Below are 17,146 nucleotides of genomic sequence, written 5' to 3'. Positions count from 1 at the left end.
ATTTGAAGTTTTTGGAAAAACCTTTAGCAATAGATTTTCTTTAGGTATTTACCACCAAGTGAATTGTCACTAAAGGTGATTGGAGCAAATGGTTCTTGGTGCTCCATTCAGGTGGTTCTGATGCTTTTCTTTGGGATAAATTGATTGCTGGGTGATTTCTGTGTGACAGGAGTATATCAGGCGACAACTAGAAGAGGAGCAGCGGCACTTGGAAGTCCTTCAGCAGCAGCTGCTCCAGGAGCAGGCCATGTTACTGGTAAAGCCCCGCCTCTGTTTCATTCTGTAGCATCAGGGCTCCTTCATCCGTCCCCTAAGTCGAGCAAGCTGTGGTGGTCACCAGACCATTTTGGTTTTGCTGTGGGCAGCCAGGCTGAAATAGTGTGATGCCCATTTTATGGTCCTATTGCTAGCACATTGCAACATGGTCTTTATTTATTTATTTATTTTCTCTTTAATAAGTTAATTGTTCTTGTTTGGTAGATCAACAAGGTTTTGAACAGAACTTGGCACTCAGTGAACACACTAGAATGCTGCGGGCAGTAGGTTGAAAGCACATGCCACAGGATTTTTACCTAGTATCTATACCATTAAAACTCACATTTAATCGAATTATCTCTTACTCTGTCCAACAATAATTATGGTTAGCAACAGCTGTGAGATTTTTCCACAGGTAATGTGCAATTTAAAATCCCAGCCATTTTGCTTTCTTACAAAACACAGAGGGAAAATGTATGGTCACTTTTTTTAAAAGCCAAACAAATCCAGAGAAGAGGCGAGCTCTCCAGTGTCCCATAGATTTAGTGTTATCCTCTCCCTCTCCAAGGAGTGCCGATGGCGGGAGATGGAGGAGCACCGGCAGGCAGAGAGGCTCCAGAGGCAGTTGCAACAAGAACAAGCATATCTCCTGTCTCTACAGCATGACCATAGGAGGCCGCACCCGCAGCACTCGCAGCAGCCGCCACCACCGCAGCAGGAAAGGGGCAAGCCAAGCTTCCATGCTCCGGAGCCCAAAGCCCACTACGAGCCTGCCGACCGAGCACGAGAGGTATCCTCTTTCCTTTGTCACTTAGACATTGCCCTGGAAAGTCGTACAGCAACTCTTCAGAACTGTGTCATATGAGTTCTAGAACGGGCCATAGAGGTTAGCTAATTATCTGGTTTCTTCGTTTTCTAACTAGGAAATTGAGTTTCAGAGGAGTGGAGGGCCTTGCCCAAGGTTTCATATCCAGTCGGTGCTTTTTCCGTAAAGGACCAGAGTGCCTCAGTTAACATATCCCAGAAGAACTTGAAACTGAACTGAACAAAAAGAAGATTACATGACACAGTCACTCTTAAAAATGTGGATGAGAGAGAGTGGTCTGATGAACTGTTCTCCCAAGCTAGTATAAAGCTAAAGTGTGCCTGTGGCTCTGACTTTGCAGATGTCAAGATGCACTGCTAGATTGGTGTGCGTTAGGGCTAGCCAGAGCCTCAGAGTAGGCTGCGGCAGGGACTGCTCGGGGGTGCAAGATGGGCGACAGGTGTGCCTCCAGAGGTATTGAATCCCGACGCACAGGTGGTGGCAGCCTTCTACTGTGTCTGCCCTCGCAGGCAGTGGATTCTAGAAACAAGTGTTCTGTTTGTTCTGGAATGCTTTTATTTTTGGTGGAGTGAAATGCATTCTGGATTTCTGATGATAGTTTTTTATTCTGTTGGTTTAGTTGCTTGTGACAGATTAGTTTTTTTCTACTTTATCATCATATACAGTCTTAGAATTCTGAACAAGGAGGAGAGCTTAGAGACGGCCTTGCTAATTTTTATCTTCATAAGTATTTTCTTTTTCCTGAATCTAATCCTAGCACTGCTTTATCTACCTTCTTTTTTCCGGCTGCCCCTCTGTTTTCTTGTAGCAGAAGAAAACAGAAAACTTACCTTTAGATTTCTTCCACTTTTAGACTTTCTTTGATATTTCTGTTTTTCCCCTACTAACACTGAGTTATGTCTTCTAATTCTCTGATGCAGGTGGAAGATAGATTTAGGAAAACTAACCACAGCTCCCCTGAAGCCCAGTCTAAGCAGACAGGCAGAGTATTGGAGCCACCAGTGCCTTCCCGATCAGAGTCTTTTTCCAATGGCAACTCCGAGTCTGTGCATCCCGCCCTGCAGAGACCAGCGGAGCCACAGGTAGCGACAGCCAGCTTTGCTGTGGTTGAGGAGACTCATGCAACGGCTCGCTGAGCCACAGGCCTGCTGTAATATTACAGTTTAGTTTGTCACCACATTGAAAAAGAGGAGAGATTAACAGGAGTGAGTTTAGGCTAAAAGAAGGCATAGACTCAGTTGATAGGGAAATATCTTTTTCTTTCTTTTGAGATTTCTGTGTACTCATTAAGAGTATCTAGAGTGATTTCTTCTAACTTTTTGCCTTCTCTAACTCAGGTGTTAAGTGCCTCCTTTTTCTAATACAAAGATCTTTTAGTTTAGTTTTTAGAGAACTGGGATTATAAATACATAGAGGGAGAGCCAGAAATTTTCTTTGAAGTATTCTAAAAGTAAGTGCTTTACCGTGTGATCCCTGGCTCTTGGCCAGTCCTATGAATGGGCCTTAGATGATGCCCCTGAAATTGCATGCAAAATGTCTTTGTTCAAATGTGTATTTTTTTGTGGGGGTAGGGGGAATGACCTTTTATCAGATTCTCACAGGGTTCAAGATCCAAAAAAGTTTAGATCTAGTGGGTTAGGTGTGTATTTCTCTGAAATAGGCCGGGGAAAAGGCAGTGACCTCTCCTTGGGTCTGCTGCAGCATTCTAGCCTTGGCTAGGTGAGGGGAACTGTTGGGCTGATGCTTTGTGGCTGGAGCAGAACCCACAGTGCTGTCCATAGAGGAGAGCAGGCAACGAAAATCACGGCTAAAGATCTTAGAGATCCTTAAAATGCCGATTCCTAATCTCTTGCTGAAAATTACTGACTTTTAGACATTTTCCCACTTGCCACTCTGTAATCCAGAATATTAGGAACAAGTTCTTAAGCTCGAGTTTACTTTTCACTGGTTTGCATGTGTGGGGGACAAAAGTTTATGTTCTTGTGGCAGGAAACTGTGGGATCTGCAGCATGGAGGAGTTGAAAAAAAAAGGGCTGGGGCACAGTGGCACACGCCTGAAATCCCAGCACTTTGGGAGGCCAAGGCAGGCAGATCACCTGAGGTCAGGAGTTCGAGACCAGCCTGGCCAACATGGCGAAACCCCATGTCTGCTAAAAATACAAAAATCAGCCGGGCATGGTGGCAGGCACCTGTAATCCCAGCTACTCAGGAGGCTGAGGCAGGAGAATAGCTTGAACCCAGGAGTGGAGGTTGCAGCTTGCAGTGAGCTGAGATAGTGCTACTGCATGCCAGCCTGAGTGACAGAGTGAGACTCCATCTTAAAAAATAAAAAGAACAGCTAGGACTGAGGCCAGGGCTGTGTGAGGGTGAGTGGGTATTTCCATGGGACCAGCAGTTTCTTGAGTCCCAGGAGAGCTAGCAGATGGGTAGCTCCAGAAAGGAGAGGATAGAAAGGAAAGAGGAAAGCAGGAGAGGGTAAGTGGACACAATTAAAAAAGGAAGAGAAGAGAGACTACTAGAATAGGTCTGAGGACTCGTGTTCTTCAGCAACTTTGCACTGCCTGAAGATTAAAAGTTTTCACACTGCAAGTTAAACTTGGCATAAATGGAGAATCTTATTTGGCCACTAATAGTTTAGAAAATTGGAGTTTCTTAATTACCTAATTTTTGCATTTGTTATGAATTTGTGTAGTAACTAGAATGAGTCTCCCATTTCCTCTTCCTGTTCATTTTTTGGGGGAAACTTTTCTCGTGTAGGACTCTATTTTAAAACTCATTTTTGATTATAATTTCAGGTAATACTTTGAATTACATGCTTTACCTCTGAAAATCTTAAACATTTTAGAAGTCCAGGATTATACCAATATCTGGTATTATACAAATCTCACCTGTATATTGTAGAAATCATACACCAGAACTAATTTCACATCTTGTATTTGGAAAGGTTGAACAAATTGATTCAGTATTTTCAGTTTTTGTCAAGTACATTGATGTAATAGATATGTAGCTATCATTTTTTTAATTGCCATATTGAACAATCATTTTGGAACAGTAAAACATAATTTAATGAAAATATTTTATGGATGTTTCCAGAGATCATTTTCCCAATTTAGAAGCAACCAGATAAACTCAGTTGACAAGTAATTGTCATATTTTTGTAATTTCCCAAGTGGAAGGAATACCCCAACAATAGTCAATTCAGGGAATCTATGGTACTGAATATTTTTAAAGAAATCACAATTCTTTATTTTCATCACTAATATGAAAGTATATGGAGATATCTGGGTTATGGGTGTTTGTAGACTTGGAAAAAATAAGAAAAATTGTTGGTATATTTGAAAAATTAGCTGTTCTTGAGATATTATAGTCTCAAAACGTGGGGTTTGTCTTTGCTCGTTGAACGTGCCATTTTGTTACTCGGTCTGGTGTAAAATCTGACACTGCAGGTAATGTGAGGATGGCTAGGTAGGTTTGCACATTTGGCAGTGCGCTTTATCTTATGATTTTTCTGCCTCTCTCTGCCTTTCCAGTCTCTGCTTTGACATGAATGTGCATGCAACACATCGTACCCCCTTTGGGCTCTGAGAGCCTCTTTGTGGGGAAAAAAAAAAAAAAATCTTCACATTAACTGCTATCTGTAATGTTTGTCTGGATATTAAAAAGAGTTTTCCTTGTAAATGTACATTTGTTCTTTTCTACATACTGTGTTCCCAGACCACTTCTTCACTTTGAAGTGTAACTGTTTCACTGCGTGGCTGACCTAACACTGTACCACCCCGGTGTGTATTCCGCCTCTGCCAGTTCCTGCTTTGGATTTGGTATTGACCAGAAAAGCCAGTTTTATGCAGAACGCATTGAATGTTTTGTGTTTTGTTTTCTTGTAAGGTACAGTGGTCCCACCTGGCATCTCTCAAGAACAATGTTTCCCCTGTCTCGCGATCCCATTCCTTCAGTGACCCTTCTCCTCCCAAATTTGCACACCACCATCTTCGTTCTCAGGACCCATGTCCACCTTCCCGCAGTGAGGTGCTCAGTCAGAGCTCTGACTCTAAGTCAGAGGCGCCTGACCCTACCCAAAAGGCTTGGTCTAGATCAGACAGTGACGAGGTGCCTCCAAGGGTAAGGAGCAGAAAGACAGATGTGTGCTGCTTTTTTCCTTTTTGTTATTTTTTTTTAAAGATTATATATTTTAATTATGGGTATGCAACTTTACCAAATTTAAAGGGGCATTGAAATTTCAAAGGGACTTTTTAATGGTGAGGATAAAGTTCCATAGTTAGGCAATTTTATTTAGCCAGTGGCCAGTTAGCGTTTTATTTTTGTTAACCCTAAATAAAGTAGCAAAATGATGTAAGAGTAAGTCTACAAAGAATAGCCTTCTTGAACAAATTCATGATCTATTTTAGCAGTTTTTCTATATGTTTATACAGAAGCTATGCAGTTTTGCAATATTAATGTCAAAATTTTTAGAAAAAGTCTTATAAGAAAAATTTTCTTTTTAAATGTAGGGGATTTTGTTTTGTTTTTGTGTTTACATAATAGTGAAATTAAACAAAAGAGCCCATGTCAATTTATTTTTCCTCATTTGGAATTTGCTTTCTCTGAATATTTTCTTGCTTCCTGCCAGTCTTTGCTTCCTGCTGATCCATTTATAGACCATTGTTTGGTTTCTTTGAGCTGGTTTTCCTGATTCTCACATTATCTCAGCAAATGCTTTGTATGTCCCTGCTACCAAGCTTCAGTCCAAACATCATTTAAATGTTACAGGAGCATAGAAAGGCTGTTTGTACTGGCTTCTTGGATGCTTGTGACTAAATTTTCTCTCCGATTTTATCAGTGTAGGACCGGGGAAGGAGTTGGGGTGGGGAGTGGAGGTGATAGGAAGGACCGCTTTTAAATATTAGGACTGCTTTAAAAATACATTTTGGTAGGGAATTATTTTTTTTCCTTCTCATGTTTTCAATAATTTAATTGCTATATTTTCTACTTAAAGGTTCCTGTGAGAACAACATCTCGCTCTCCTGTTCTGTCCCGTCGAGATTCCCCACTGCAGGGCAGTGGGCAGCAGAATAGCCAGGCAGGACAGAGAAACTCCACCAGGTAAAAGACAAGTGAGCTCTGAGAACAGGCCTCCTGTGCAGTCTACCACAGCCTTACATTGTCTGTTTCATAAAAATGCTCTTAAACACAGACGTTCTGGGGCAAAGAGATTATCAGTTATAAAAGGAAAAGCTGCCATAAAATCTGTCAACGTGGATGGCATCAAGTTGATGTATAGTAAAAAATGGGTTTGAATCCAGATGTGTATTATAGTAACTCTGAAATTTAAGCTACTTTTCTCTGTAAGAGTAAATGGAGGGAGCAGCAAGGAAGGGGAAGAGGTTCTGAGAGAACTGTGATCAGGGAGAGCTTTTCATCTAAGGGACGTTGTAAGGCCTGTGGCATAAAACAGAAATCACAAACAGGTTACTAAAGAAGTCACTGGTTGACTTCACAGTCTGCAGTAAACAAGTGAATTCACCAAATAGTATCCTTTTTAGGTTCTAGAGCTGCTCTGTCCAGTACAATTAGCTACAGAAGCTTCCTTATATTTAAATTAAAGTTTAAATTTAGTTGAAATACAGTGGAAACTTCATTCCTTAGTGCACTGGGTATATTCATGAGCTCTACAGCCACATGTAGCTAGTGGCTATGATATTATCCAGCTCAAATATAGAACATTTTCATCATAACAGAAAGCTTCATTGACCAGCACTATCATAGGGAAGAAAAGATGATTATGTTGAATGTTTTATATCTTGATCATCACTGAACCTCTAAAGTTAGCCTTGTGCTCGTGGAACCTTGGTCTGACTTGAAGTGTCAGATAGATGATAGCCCAAAAGCTGCACAGAATCCTCAGCACTGCTAATGGCAGGAAGACTATGGTGTTCTTCCCTGACCAAGTCTGTGTCATTAATTTTTACCTAGCACATGTGTGCTTTGGGTCCATCCATGGCGGGAAATCCATCCTAGCTCATGCTTTCTGTACCATTTCCAACAGCCCATACAAAGGACTATTCTTTGTAAGTGTCAGTTTTTGAGAACAGTGACAGGCAGGTGAGAGCAGCAGCCTAGAAACGGAATATAGTTTTGGAGTGTTTTCCTAATATTAAGAACTGACTTGTAGCTGTGACAGAAGTGGTGCTATTTCTACACTGAACAGTAGCATTGTATCTCACACCTGATGATTTTAGATCTACTAATGGTAGGATATCACTTAGCATACAAACTAAAAATAGATAAAAATCCATGAACGATGTCATTATATCTTTTGGTGAATTTAATGTTGAATGCTGTTTATAGACTGTTTTTCGTCTCCCTACACTTTAATGACGTTGGATGGGCACACCATGCACATGTTTATAATTTGGTGCTGCATCTAGAGATGATACATTAGCTGTTCTCTCTTCTTCTTTTCTAACAGCAGTATTGAGCCCAGGCTTCTGTGGGAGAGAGTGGAGAAGCTGGTGCCCAGACCTGGCAGTGGCAGCTCCTCAGGGTCCAGCAACTCAGGATCCCAGCCTGGGTCTCACCCTGGGTCTCAGAGTGGCTCTGGGGAACGCTTCAGAGTGAGATGTAAGCTGCCTTTCCTTTTTCCCTGCTAATGTTTTGAGCTGTGATCCATATATTGGAAGTTTGTCTTAATCTGTGGTTTGCATGTAGCCGCACGTCACAAAACAATGTTTTAGCATAGGTTGCTAGTGACAATAATAGTCATCCTGATTTTAATCATAAAGGAGCTAAATTTTGAGAGCTTTATATATACCTAGCACTGTGAGTGCTTTATAATTTAGTGGGATTAACTAACTAACCAAGGTAATTGGCCAATGTGTGAGCTAGGATTTGAACCCATTTCTTTCGGTCTGGGCTCCAGAGCCTATACTGTCATCAATATTGGTTATTTTAATGTACTCATAATAGATTAGTGAATATTCCGTCTACTGTATTATTGACATACCATGACAAGGTATATATTGTGAACACGTGTCAAAGTGAGTGTGATGATGGAGGGTTTAAGTAAAGAGTCAGGAAGGCTGCTGGAGCACTCCTTGGGCCCCCTCTGCTCTGTAATTCAGACCTGCATGTGGAGAGCCTACCATGAGTGGGCAGACAGGAGTGGGCAGGGTGGGCAGGGCAGCTTCATAATACACATCCATATGTTGATATGTGTCCATCCATCTCGTCCCCTTTGAACCCAACAGCATCATCCAAGTCTGAAGGCTCTCCCTCTCAGCGCCTGGAAAATGCAGTGAAAAAACCTGAAGATAAAAAGGAAGTTTTCAGACCCCTCAAGCCTGCTGTAAGGATTGTGCAGGATCAGTTTTATTTATTTCAGACTTGAATGAGATCTTTCTATTAAAAATATGTGGTTGAGAGGACTGCAGTCTTTTCTGTGAGGGCCCCTCACAGATTTGAGGAATTATAAGGAATGACCTAAACCCCAGACATAATTGTTCCCTTCCATTGGTATTATCTGCTTTCCCTGTATAAAGTCTCAAGTGAGTGAAACCTTTTTTCTATTGTTCCAGCCATACACTTGGTGTACAGTCAGCCTTACAAAATAATGCAGAACAAAGTATAGTTCTTATTTAATGAAATTTCCTTCTAAGGAAACTGATCCTTTAAAAAAAAAATACAAAAGAAAGAAAAGCCTTTTTATCTCTTTCTTGGCATTAACCTTGTTCTTCGTGAGTTCAGCATTTACAATACTGGCTTTTAGAGTAAGTTTTTAAAAATCACCTTCTTAAACTCACTGGTTGCCTACCTTCTGCTTTTTGGTACCTGGGGTAATAGTTGTGACTGCTTCTCCCCCTTCTCTTTTAATCCCTCTGATGTTACCTGACCATGTATTTGTGCACACTTTGTGGAATTTTAAGCCTGTCAGAATTTTCATTTCCTGCTTGAACTGATTTCTGTACTTCTCCCTCTCCCCTTCTTTCTCCCGCGCTTCCTTGTACTGTGCATTCCTCATCAACGATGGCTTCTCGGACTCCACGAAACTGCGCTGTACTGAAGGGCGAAGTGGTAAGCACCATCTCTGAAAAGTTCCGCTTCAGAGCAGCACTCCGACCGCCTGTCAGCTCAGCTTGTATTCGAGCTGCGGTCCTGCTTCTTCCTCAACTTGACTTCTTGTTCTTTTCTAGAATTTAAAAACCTTAAACTTTACTCCAGTTTTCTTAACATAACATTTGCTGTATGTATTGTTATTAAATGTAGCTTTTTTGAGTAACTGTTTAAAAAGCTTCAGCTGTAACCACGAAATACTAATAGCAAGACTCAGAGCCCATCACTGTTATTTCAGAGGCTCAAGTTCAAAGAAAAGAAACATTCTCAACTATGAAAAAAATAGAAAACCAAGTTGGAACTGCTAGAAATAAAAGACAAAAAGAGCTACATAGATTGCCTTTTAAAAAAGTGATTACTTTTACATAAAATTCCCCAAAAAAGATGAATTTGGAGTTTTATATGAAAATGTGGAGTATAAATAGTAATCACTCTTGAAAATTATATTTGGTGGATTGATTGAGTCTTAGAGTATCTCAATGTGGAAGAGTAAAGGGAAACGAAGCCTTTTGAACAAATTCCACTATTGATTTCTTTCGGATGTTCCCTTTCATAGGTGGTGTTACAGGGTGATCAGGGTGATGTGGGTAAGGCTTGAAGGAGGGCGATAGGGACGCCCACAGCCTCCTGCCCCGAGCACTCAGGGTCGCACCGTCTCTTCATGTGTCATGGACTTGTCCGTGAATGTGGCAGGTTGTGAACAGTCGGTGAAGTGAGATGTAAATGGCATCCTAGTGCTCACTTCACTCCTCTTTCATTTTAATGTAGGTTTGAAGTTTTTTGGTTTTTTTTGTTCTTCAGTATGAGGTAAAATTCTAGATCAACAAATGTATATACACAGATCCTTGAGCTTTGGTGTAAAGACACATGCCTGTATGACAAAGTCTTCTTTAAAGGGGGCAGTCCAGAAAGCAAGCCTCTAGTTAAATAGGCCTGATTTAAAGAGCTTTGGGAGGGAAGTTATGTTTTTACAACTTTTATTAATAAAATATTAAACCTAAAATGTTGATTTTAGTAAAATATTAATATTTATTACTAAAATTTCATAAATATCCTATAACTAGTAAATAAAAACATTTATTAAATATTAAACCTTAGAGCTTTGAAGTTTTTAATAATAAAAGTTGAAGTAAAATAAAAATGTATCCCTCAAAACCTTTTATATAAGTCTAAAGAAGACTTTGTCATATAGGGAGATGTCCTTACAGCAAAGCCCAAGAGTCTGTGTATATACATTTGTTGATCTAGAATTTTACCTCATATTAAAAAACAATAATACTATCAGCTTATCATAAGCAGATCTTTTTTTTATTGTCATGGAATTTGAACTGTATATGACATCTTTCACCTTTTTTTGGTGTCTTCTATTTTTTTTTTATCTCTCTCTTGACTTTCTTTGGTCTTTTCTATCAAAAGCCATAGGAGCTCACTCTTATGAAACTGGGTAACTATGAAAGTCTTACAAAACTGACATTGTGGCAATTTATGGTTAAAGAACTTCTCATCTTCTCCTGTCCCTGCCCCCCTTGCCTTACTCTATCTTTTCTGTCCTTTGCTTTAGGATCTGACTGCACTGGCCAAAGAGCTTCGAGCCGTGGAAGATGTACGGCCACCTCACAAAGTAACGGATTACTCCTCATCCAGTGAGGAGTCGGGGACGACGGATGAGGAGGACGACGATGTGGAGCAGGAAGGGGCTGACGAGTCCACCTCAGGACCAGAGGACACCAGAGCAGCGTCAGTCCCCGGTCTCTTTTAGAGCGGATGAGAGTATTCTCTCAGAGCCTGCTTTCCACTGGGACCTAGTTGTTCCTAGACTATTCTGTGACCCCATGAGCACTTACTATGTAGTTCTCATGGATTCAGCAGCAGGCCGCCTTGTGTTTCCCCTTCTCTTCGTTGGTGTGTGCATGTGTCAGTGCTTCCCCCAGCACCCCAGCGTGTACTTTATTTTTTCCTTTTGATTTGAGGATATATGATCCAGGGGAAATTTCAGTTTGGTATAACTACTTTAATTAGCCATAATTATTCATTCTAAGTTTTTGCTCAGAAACAAACGGCACTGGAAGGAAATTCTTTGTTAAAGGGAGAAAGCTAAGCAGTTGCTTTTTTGGAGGAGGCTTTAAATCGGTAGCCTCATCTCATGTTTTGATTTTGAGAAGGCGAAAAGCCTAAACAGGATCTCCTTGACTCCAGAGATTAAGGCCTTTCACTTCTGGATTTTGTCTCCATAGGTCATCTCTGAATTTGAGCAATGGTGAAACGGAATCTGTGAAAACCATGATTGTCCATGATGATGTAGAAAGTGAGCCGGCCATGACCCCATCCAAGGAGGGCACTCTAATCGTCCGCCAGGTACCCGTGTCTTCTCTGTCGTCAGAGGCTGAGCTTCTCCTGTGGTCATTAACCCACTTGCTCATTCACTCACTCATGCTGTTTCTCCATCATCATCTGTTTTCATGTTAACAAGTCCCAGAGGGTCAAGTGTCGAGTGTCGGGGGCTAGGGAGGCAGGTGTGTACTGCATGCCCAGAAGGTAGCGAGTAGTCTCCACCCCACATCGCTGCTCCTCTGCATGTCTGCGGCAGCCCTCATTCAAGCACCGCGCTGAGTCTCACAGTCTATGTCTGAGTGGGAGAGAAGCCACAGGGAGTCCTTAAACAGGCTCGCAGAGTAAGGAAGCAGGTCTGGAGTCTAGCAGAGCAGCCACCATGGCTCTGCAGAGCACACTGGGCTCTGAGTGTCTGCAGTGCCGCAGCGGGAGCGGGTGAGGCAGGCAGGACGAGCCTCATTACAGGCCCAGAGACTCGGAGGGCAGAAGGATTCGGGAGGTTTCTATGTTCCAAAATGTTAGTTTTCTCACTTGTTGAATAATTAAATGTATGCCACCCAGATATGCTCAGTTTGGATCACTAAGCTTTATAACTGTCTGTTCATTTCTTAGCTTAGACTTAATTAAAGTGATACGCTTCTCATTTAAATAGAACAGGGCACCTATTTAGTATTTTGGACTTTGCCCTAAGTGTGTTTCATGCTATGGCAATGCATTCGGATGGAAAGTAGGAAGAACATGGAAAAGACCAGGATTCAGAGAATCCACAGGTACTTTCTGGAGCTTTACAAAGTAAGATTTAAAAAGAAAAAAAGGGTACTGGTTTTGGTAACAGAAGCTAGTGCAACAGATAAACCAGATTAAACACTCACTGCTCGAGTTGTGCAGCCACCAGATTAGGTACTTTGAATTCTGTTGGCTCAAGTTAGGCATTTGGTGAAGAAGTGTGAGCAGTTCAGGCTAATTTCTTTGGTTTTTCCTTGGTAATTTAGCAGAGTTTATAAGTCACACAGCACCTTAAACAAAGCAGTTATCAATAGGGCCATAGGCAATTTCAGCAGCGCTTGAGCGAGACAAGTGTGCCTGTTTTTTCTACAGAGTACAGTTGACCAAAAGCGTGCCAGCCATCATGAGAGCAATGGCTTTGCCGGTCGCATTCACCTCTTGCCAGATCTCTTACAGCAAAGCCATTCCTCCTCCACTTCCTCCACCTCCTCCTCCCCATCCTCCAGCCAGCCGACACCCACCATGTCCCCACAGACACCCCAGGACAAGCTCACTGCTAATGAGGTATGTCTCGCACCACAGCTGGCTGCTTTCCTGGGGTTAGACCAGCACTGCCTAGGAGTTAGTTTGCAAAGGAGATCTTTCCAACAACCTCACCCCTTCCCTTCCCACCCTGCTTTCTCTGTCACCTACCCTTCTCCCCAACCCCAAGTAACATGTTTCAGATCTGCATATAAACCCCTTAACCCTAGATCAGCTCCCCCAAACTTGCCAGTTCACTGTTTACTGTTCTCTAGATAAGTATAGTTGCATGGCTTTATCTAGTTTATTTTTTAAAAATCTAAATAAAATGATTGCTGTGTCCTCAGACCCATATTATGTATTTGGCATGAAATTCTTAGTCATTTGTGGAATCTGCATTTTTCATTCTTTTTATCCAATAAATAAAATATAGGAAGATTCGGTTCAGCAGGCTTGGCCTTATGTGGAAAAACTTGTTATCCTGTACAGGAATCTCTTTCAAACAGAGCTGATTTTTTTTTTCTTTCTTGTTTGGGGGGTGGGTTGTTGGTTGATTACTCTTACTTGTTTTCACCAACCCTATTAAGGATTTCGTTCTTCGAAATTTACAATCACTCAGAGGTTTAGAAGCCAAATTATTTTTGGGAAACCTAGAAAAAATTAGGATGTTAAGCAAGAAGGACAAAGGTTTGAGCTTGTTTTTAATTTAAAATTTTGTGTGGGAAATCTTGTGTGCTCCTTTGAAGGCTTGGTTGTGGGTGCTCGGTCTGGGTGTTAGCTCAGTCTGGGTGATTCTTTGCTCTTTGAAGGGAGTTATACTCCAGGTGTAGTGACATAGCCCACTTGAGCACCCGTATTGAATTAAACAAGTCATTTGATTCCACAGAAGATTTGGTTTGAGTGCCTTTATCTACCAGTTGAGGGAGGTTAGAAAGAATCAGAAAAATCCTCTCCTCCTGAGGAGCAGGGGCAAGTCAACTGCTTCCTAGACAGGCTTGGCATCGGCTAGACTGGCCACTGACTCATGGGACAGGGAGGGAAGCTGCCAGGGGACAGATGTTCAGGTGGGAAGCTTAGGGGAGGGCATGGGCTCTAGGACATGGTGACTCTCAGGTGTCCATGGAGGGGGTCCAATGGTACAGGACAAAAGCACTTGATCAGACATGTTCCTTTTTTCTCCTGAGATATATATCCCACCTACACTCACATTCTTCCTTATATTTATATTTTAAACTTTGCTCCATTTCGCTCTACTGTGCAGTATTTTACTATAACCCTTAACTCACTAAACCGGCAAATTTATTTTTCTGTTTGTTTTGTTTTTAATTGTCATTACATTTCCACTTAACAATTTGTTTCACTTTCTTTGTGTTTTTTTGTCTTAAGTTACGTTATTAACCAAAACACTAGTGCTCCTAAAAGATCAAAAAGATATGCCTTCTTTTGTCATTTGCACCTTTCACTAATGAGTCCTCATTTGGTATGGGTTTAATGGTGATGCACCTAAAACAACAGTAGCCAAAGCTTCTGTAGCTTTCTGGCAAGAGGCTCAATTTAAAATAACTACAATTATTAACGATTGCCAATATTCCAGCATAGATTATTTGGACTCTTGGGTAGGAAAATAAATTCAGAAATTGGTAAATTGAGATCAAGACATTTCAGACCTCCTTTAGGAGTTTCATTATAAGTATTTACTTAATTTTTTTTAAAGCTAGGCACACGAAGTATAGATTTCATTGGTAACTTGCAGCACCGCTTTGTAAGTGAGCAATGTCTCTGGTAGAGATATGGCTCCTGCAGTGGTTCCAGGTAAAGCTGCCCTGAGGGGTGCTATGCCATGTGGAAGCTCCCCACAGAGCATTTTTTGGGGGAATGATGCAAGACAAATAGAGCAAAGTATTGGGAAATAGTGCAATATAGAAGTGAATTCAAATGTGTATTTTTAATGTTCATTTTTAAAATGACGGTTGTATTAATAACACTGAAATTTACATTGCAGACTCAGTCCGCTAGTAGCACACTCCAGAAACACAAATCTTCCTCCTCCTTTACACCTTTTATAGACCCCAGATTACTACAGATTTCTCCATCTAGTGGAACAACAGTGACTTCTGTGGGTAAGTACAGTAGCAACAAGAAAGCAGCTGACAAATGGGACTTTATCTTTGAGTTGCTCTTTTGGGTGGCTTAGGTGTAGCTGGTTGTTCACAGGCACAGACTCGGGTACAGAAACTTCCCATCCCAGTTGTATTGCCTTATTTGCAATGAGATGTAGAGTCCATTTCCTTTTTCCATATACATTGCTTACAGATTTCTTCTCTTTGACAAAGTGTTGGTTATACCACATGAATATTTACTTGAAGAATATTGGGGAAGGGAGGCAGGCATAGTGTGTGTGTACAGAAAATAATTTCAAATATATTGTGTTTCAGTGGGATTTTCCTGTGATGGGATGAGACCGGAAGCCATAAGGCAAGATCCTACCCGGAAAGGCTCAGTGGTCAATGTGAATCCTACCAACACTAGGCCACAAAGTGACACCCCGGAGATTCGTAAATACAAGAAGAGGTTTAACTCTGAGATTCTGTGTGCTGCCTTATGGGGTAGGTATCTAGCCATTACTCCAACACTTCCATTTTTATTCTGAGCGGTGGCTGGTCTTTTAGAGAAGTACTGCATTGAATAGTTTGTGGATAGACAGGATGGAAGACTTCTATGATGCCCATCTCCTGTCATATGCAGAGTGGTATATTAGCAGACTGGTTTGGCACATGTATATGCTTGCACTCATTTTAACTGTGAAATATTGGAATGATTAATGTCCGTCTTATTTTTATTAAACAAATTTTTGTAGTAGTTTTGTTACATGGATGTATTGTATAGTGATGAAGTCTAGGTTTTTAGTGTAACCATCAGCCCATTATACTCAATAGCGTGCATTGTATCCCTGAACCCTGAGGTTGACTGTTTTCACTATAAAATTCAATCATATCTAGCAGTGGAAATGTTGGAGAAGTATATTTATAAAAACTTATTGCAGCATGCAACCCAGTGTTTTTCATTTTTCATGCTCGTAATTTCCAAGTACTTTACAGTGACTGTATTCTTTTGACTATTAGCATTCAGTACTTTATAAAATTATACAACAGTACAATTTTACAACTTGGAAATATATCATGGAGAAGTAGAAGATAGAGTGTAAGTGCCACAATACCTGCAGCTTTTGTGTTTTGAAAAGAGTCTTCAGCTTTATCTTGTTACTCCCTCATTCTTTCTCACTGTAAAATCGAGGTTGATGTTTATATGTTAGGTTTTAGAAACACAAATAATAGGATTTCTTCACAAGGCCCGTATTTTGTGTAGTTATTACCAGATTCTTGACATAGGAGTTTAAAAAAATCTACTTGATACTGAAGATTGACGAGGAAAATATCAAAATATTGTGTAAAGTAGAACCTTTGAAATGGTATCTGTCTGGCAGCAGTTCTATCAATAAATATCTGTCTTTTCTACCAATAATTTCTAAGCTGTTTTAGATCAACTTGCCTAGATATATGCAGGGAAAACATAAACATAATATTCAAATAAGTTCCACCTTGACAAGAATATAGTCAGGGCAGAATGGCCAGCCTCAAAAATAAAATTATATGAAAATGAATCACATATTACATATTTAAATATTTTTCTTATAATCTTTTTAAGTTATACAGCATTTTTTTTTTTTTTTTTTTTTTTTAAATCTCTAAGCATTAAGTCACTAGCCCCACAAGCATTGCTTGGGTAGATACTGTTCTTCAAATGTTGGGATAATCCCAGCTCAACTCGATAAGGACCAGGCACGAACTGAGAGTGGGCTCTAGGAGGGTTGTTCTCTCAATGCCATCACAATTATTTATTTCAAATTATCTGGAAATAGGGTGTGGGTGGATGTGGGCATACATGTATGTGCCATGATATTCTTCCCCCTCACTCCCTCTGCACAAATACTTTATTCCTTGTCTTGGTGAGTTTATGACTGAGGAAATCAGCATACACAGATATGTGCCCAATTCCCTAGGAATGTAAGGTCGTCTGTGCTACATATTACAAAGGTGATTCTGACAGTGAAGGTTCTAGATCAAGGAACGAGCATTTCCTTACATGAGTACATGAATGATCAAGAGGGAGAAGTGCTTTGGCCAAGGAGCAGGCAGTCTTAGATGCCAGTCCAAGGCTTTTGGAACAATTTCTACATGGAATGTGTAGTTTTTGAAGATAGTCATGACTTGAGTATTTTAGCAAGATTAGGATTGAGTGGATGTACATCATGAGAAAGTGGAGAGAAGCTCCTTTAATAACCTTAATTGAGGTCTCTATCCATCACTTAAAAGGTTGCCA

The 17,146-nt window shown here is 40.7% G+C and overlaps 1 protein-coding gene across 33 annotated transcripts in view; it reads left to right on the top strand.

Moving 5' to 3' along the window:
* MAP4K4 (mitogen-activated protein kinase kinase kinase kinase 4) overlaps positions 1–17,146 on the top strand; it is a 195,754-nt gene that overhangs the window by 159,893 nt on the left and 18,715 nt on the right. For 2 of the 33 annotated variants that reach the window (XM_030828526.1, XM_030828522.1), the window contains exons 14-26: positions 170–256; positions 824–1,045; positions 2,002–2,163; positions 4,967–5,200; positions 6,075–6,181; positions 7,548–7,699; positions 8,326–8,423; positions 9,140–9,148; positions 10,749–10,924; positions 11,422–11,542; positions 12,617–12,808; positions 14,769–14,886; positions 15,202–15,372. In XM_030828526.1, the coding sequence (XP_030684386.1) occupies positions 170–256; positions 824–1,045; positions 2,002–2,163; positions 4,967–5,200; positions 6,075–6,181; positions 7,548–7,699; positions 8,326–8,423; positions 9,140–9,148; positions 10,749–10,924; positions 11,422–11,542; positions 12,617–12,808; positions 14,769–14,886; positions 15,202–15,372 (1,849 nt within the window). The remainder of the gene's footprint in view (positions 1–169; positions 257–823; positions 1,046–2,001; positions 2,164–4,966; positions 5,201–6,074; positions 6,182–7,547; positions 7,700–8,325; positions 8,424–9,139; positions 9,149–10,748; positions 10,925–11,421; positions 11,543–12,616; positions 12,809–14,768; positions 14,887–15,201; positions 15,373–17,146) is intronic. The other 31 variants (XM_030828539.1, XM_030828538.1, XM_030828533.1 and 28 more) reach the window with 27 other exon arrangements.

This window comes from Nomascus leucogenys, chromosome 14 (assembly GCF_006542625.1).
Source record: "Nomascus leucogenys isolate Asia chromosome 14, Asia_NLE_v1, whole genome shotgun sequence".
NCBI lineage: Eukaryota > Metazoa > Chordata > Mammalia > Primates > Hylobatidae > Nomascus > Nomascus leucogenys.
The sequence above is the reverse complement of the archived record's forward strand: the minus strand, read 5'-3'. Positions and strand labels throughout refer to the sequence as shown.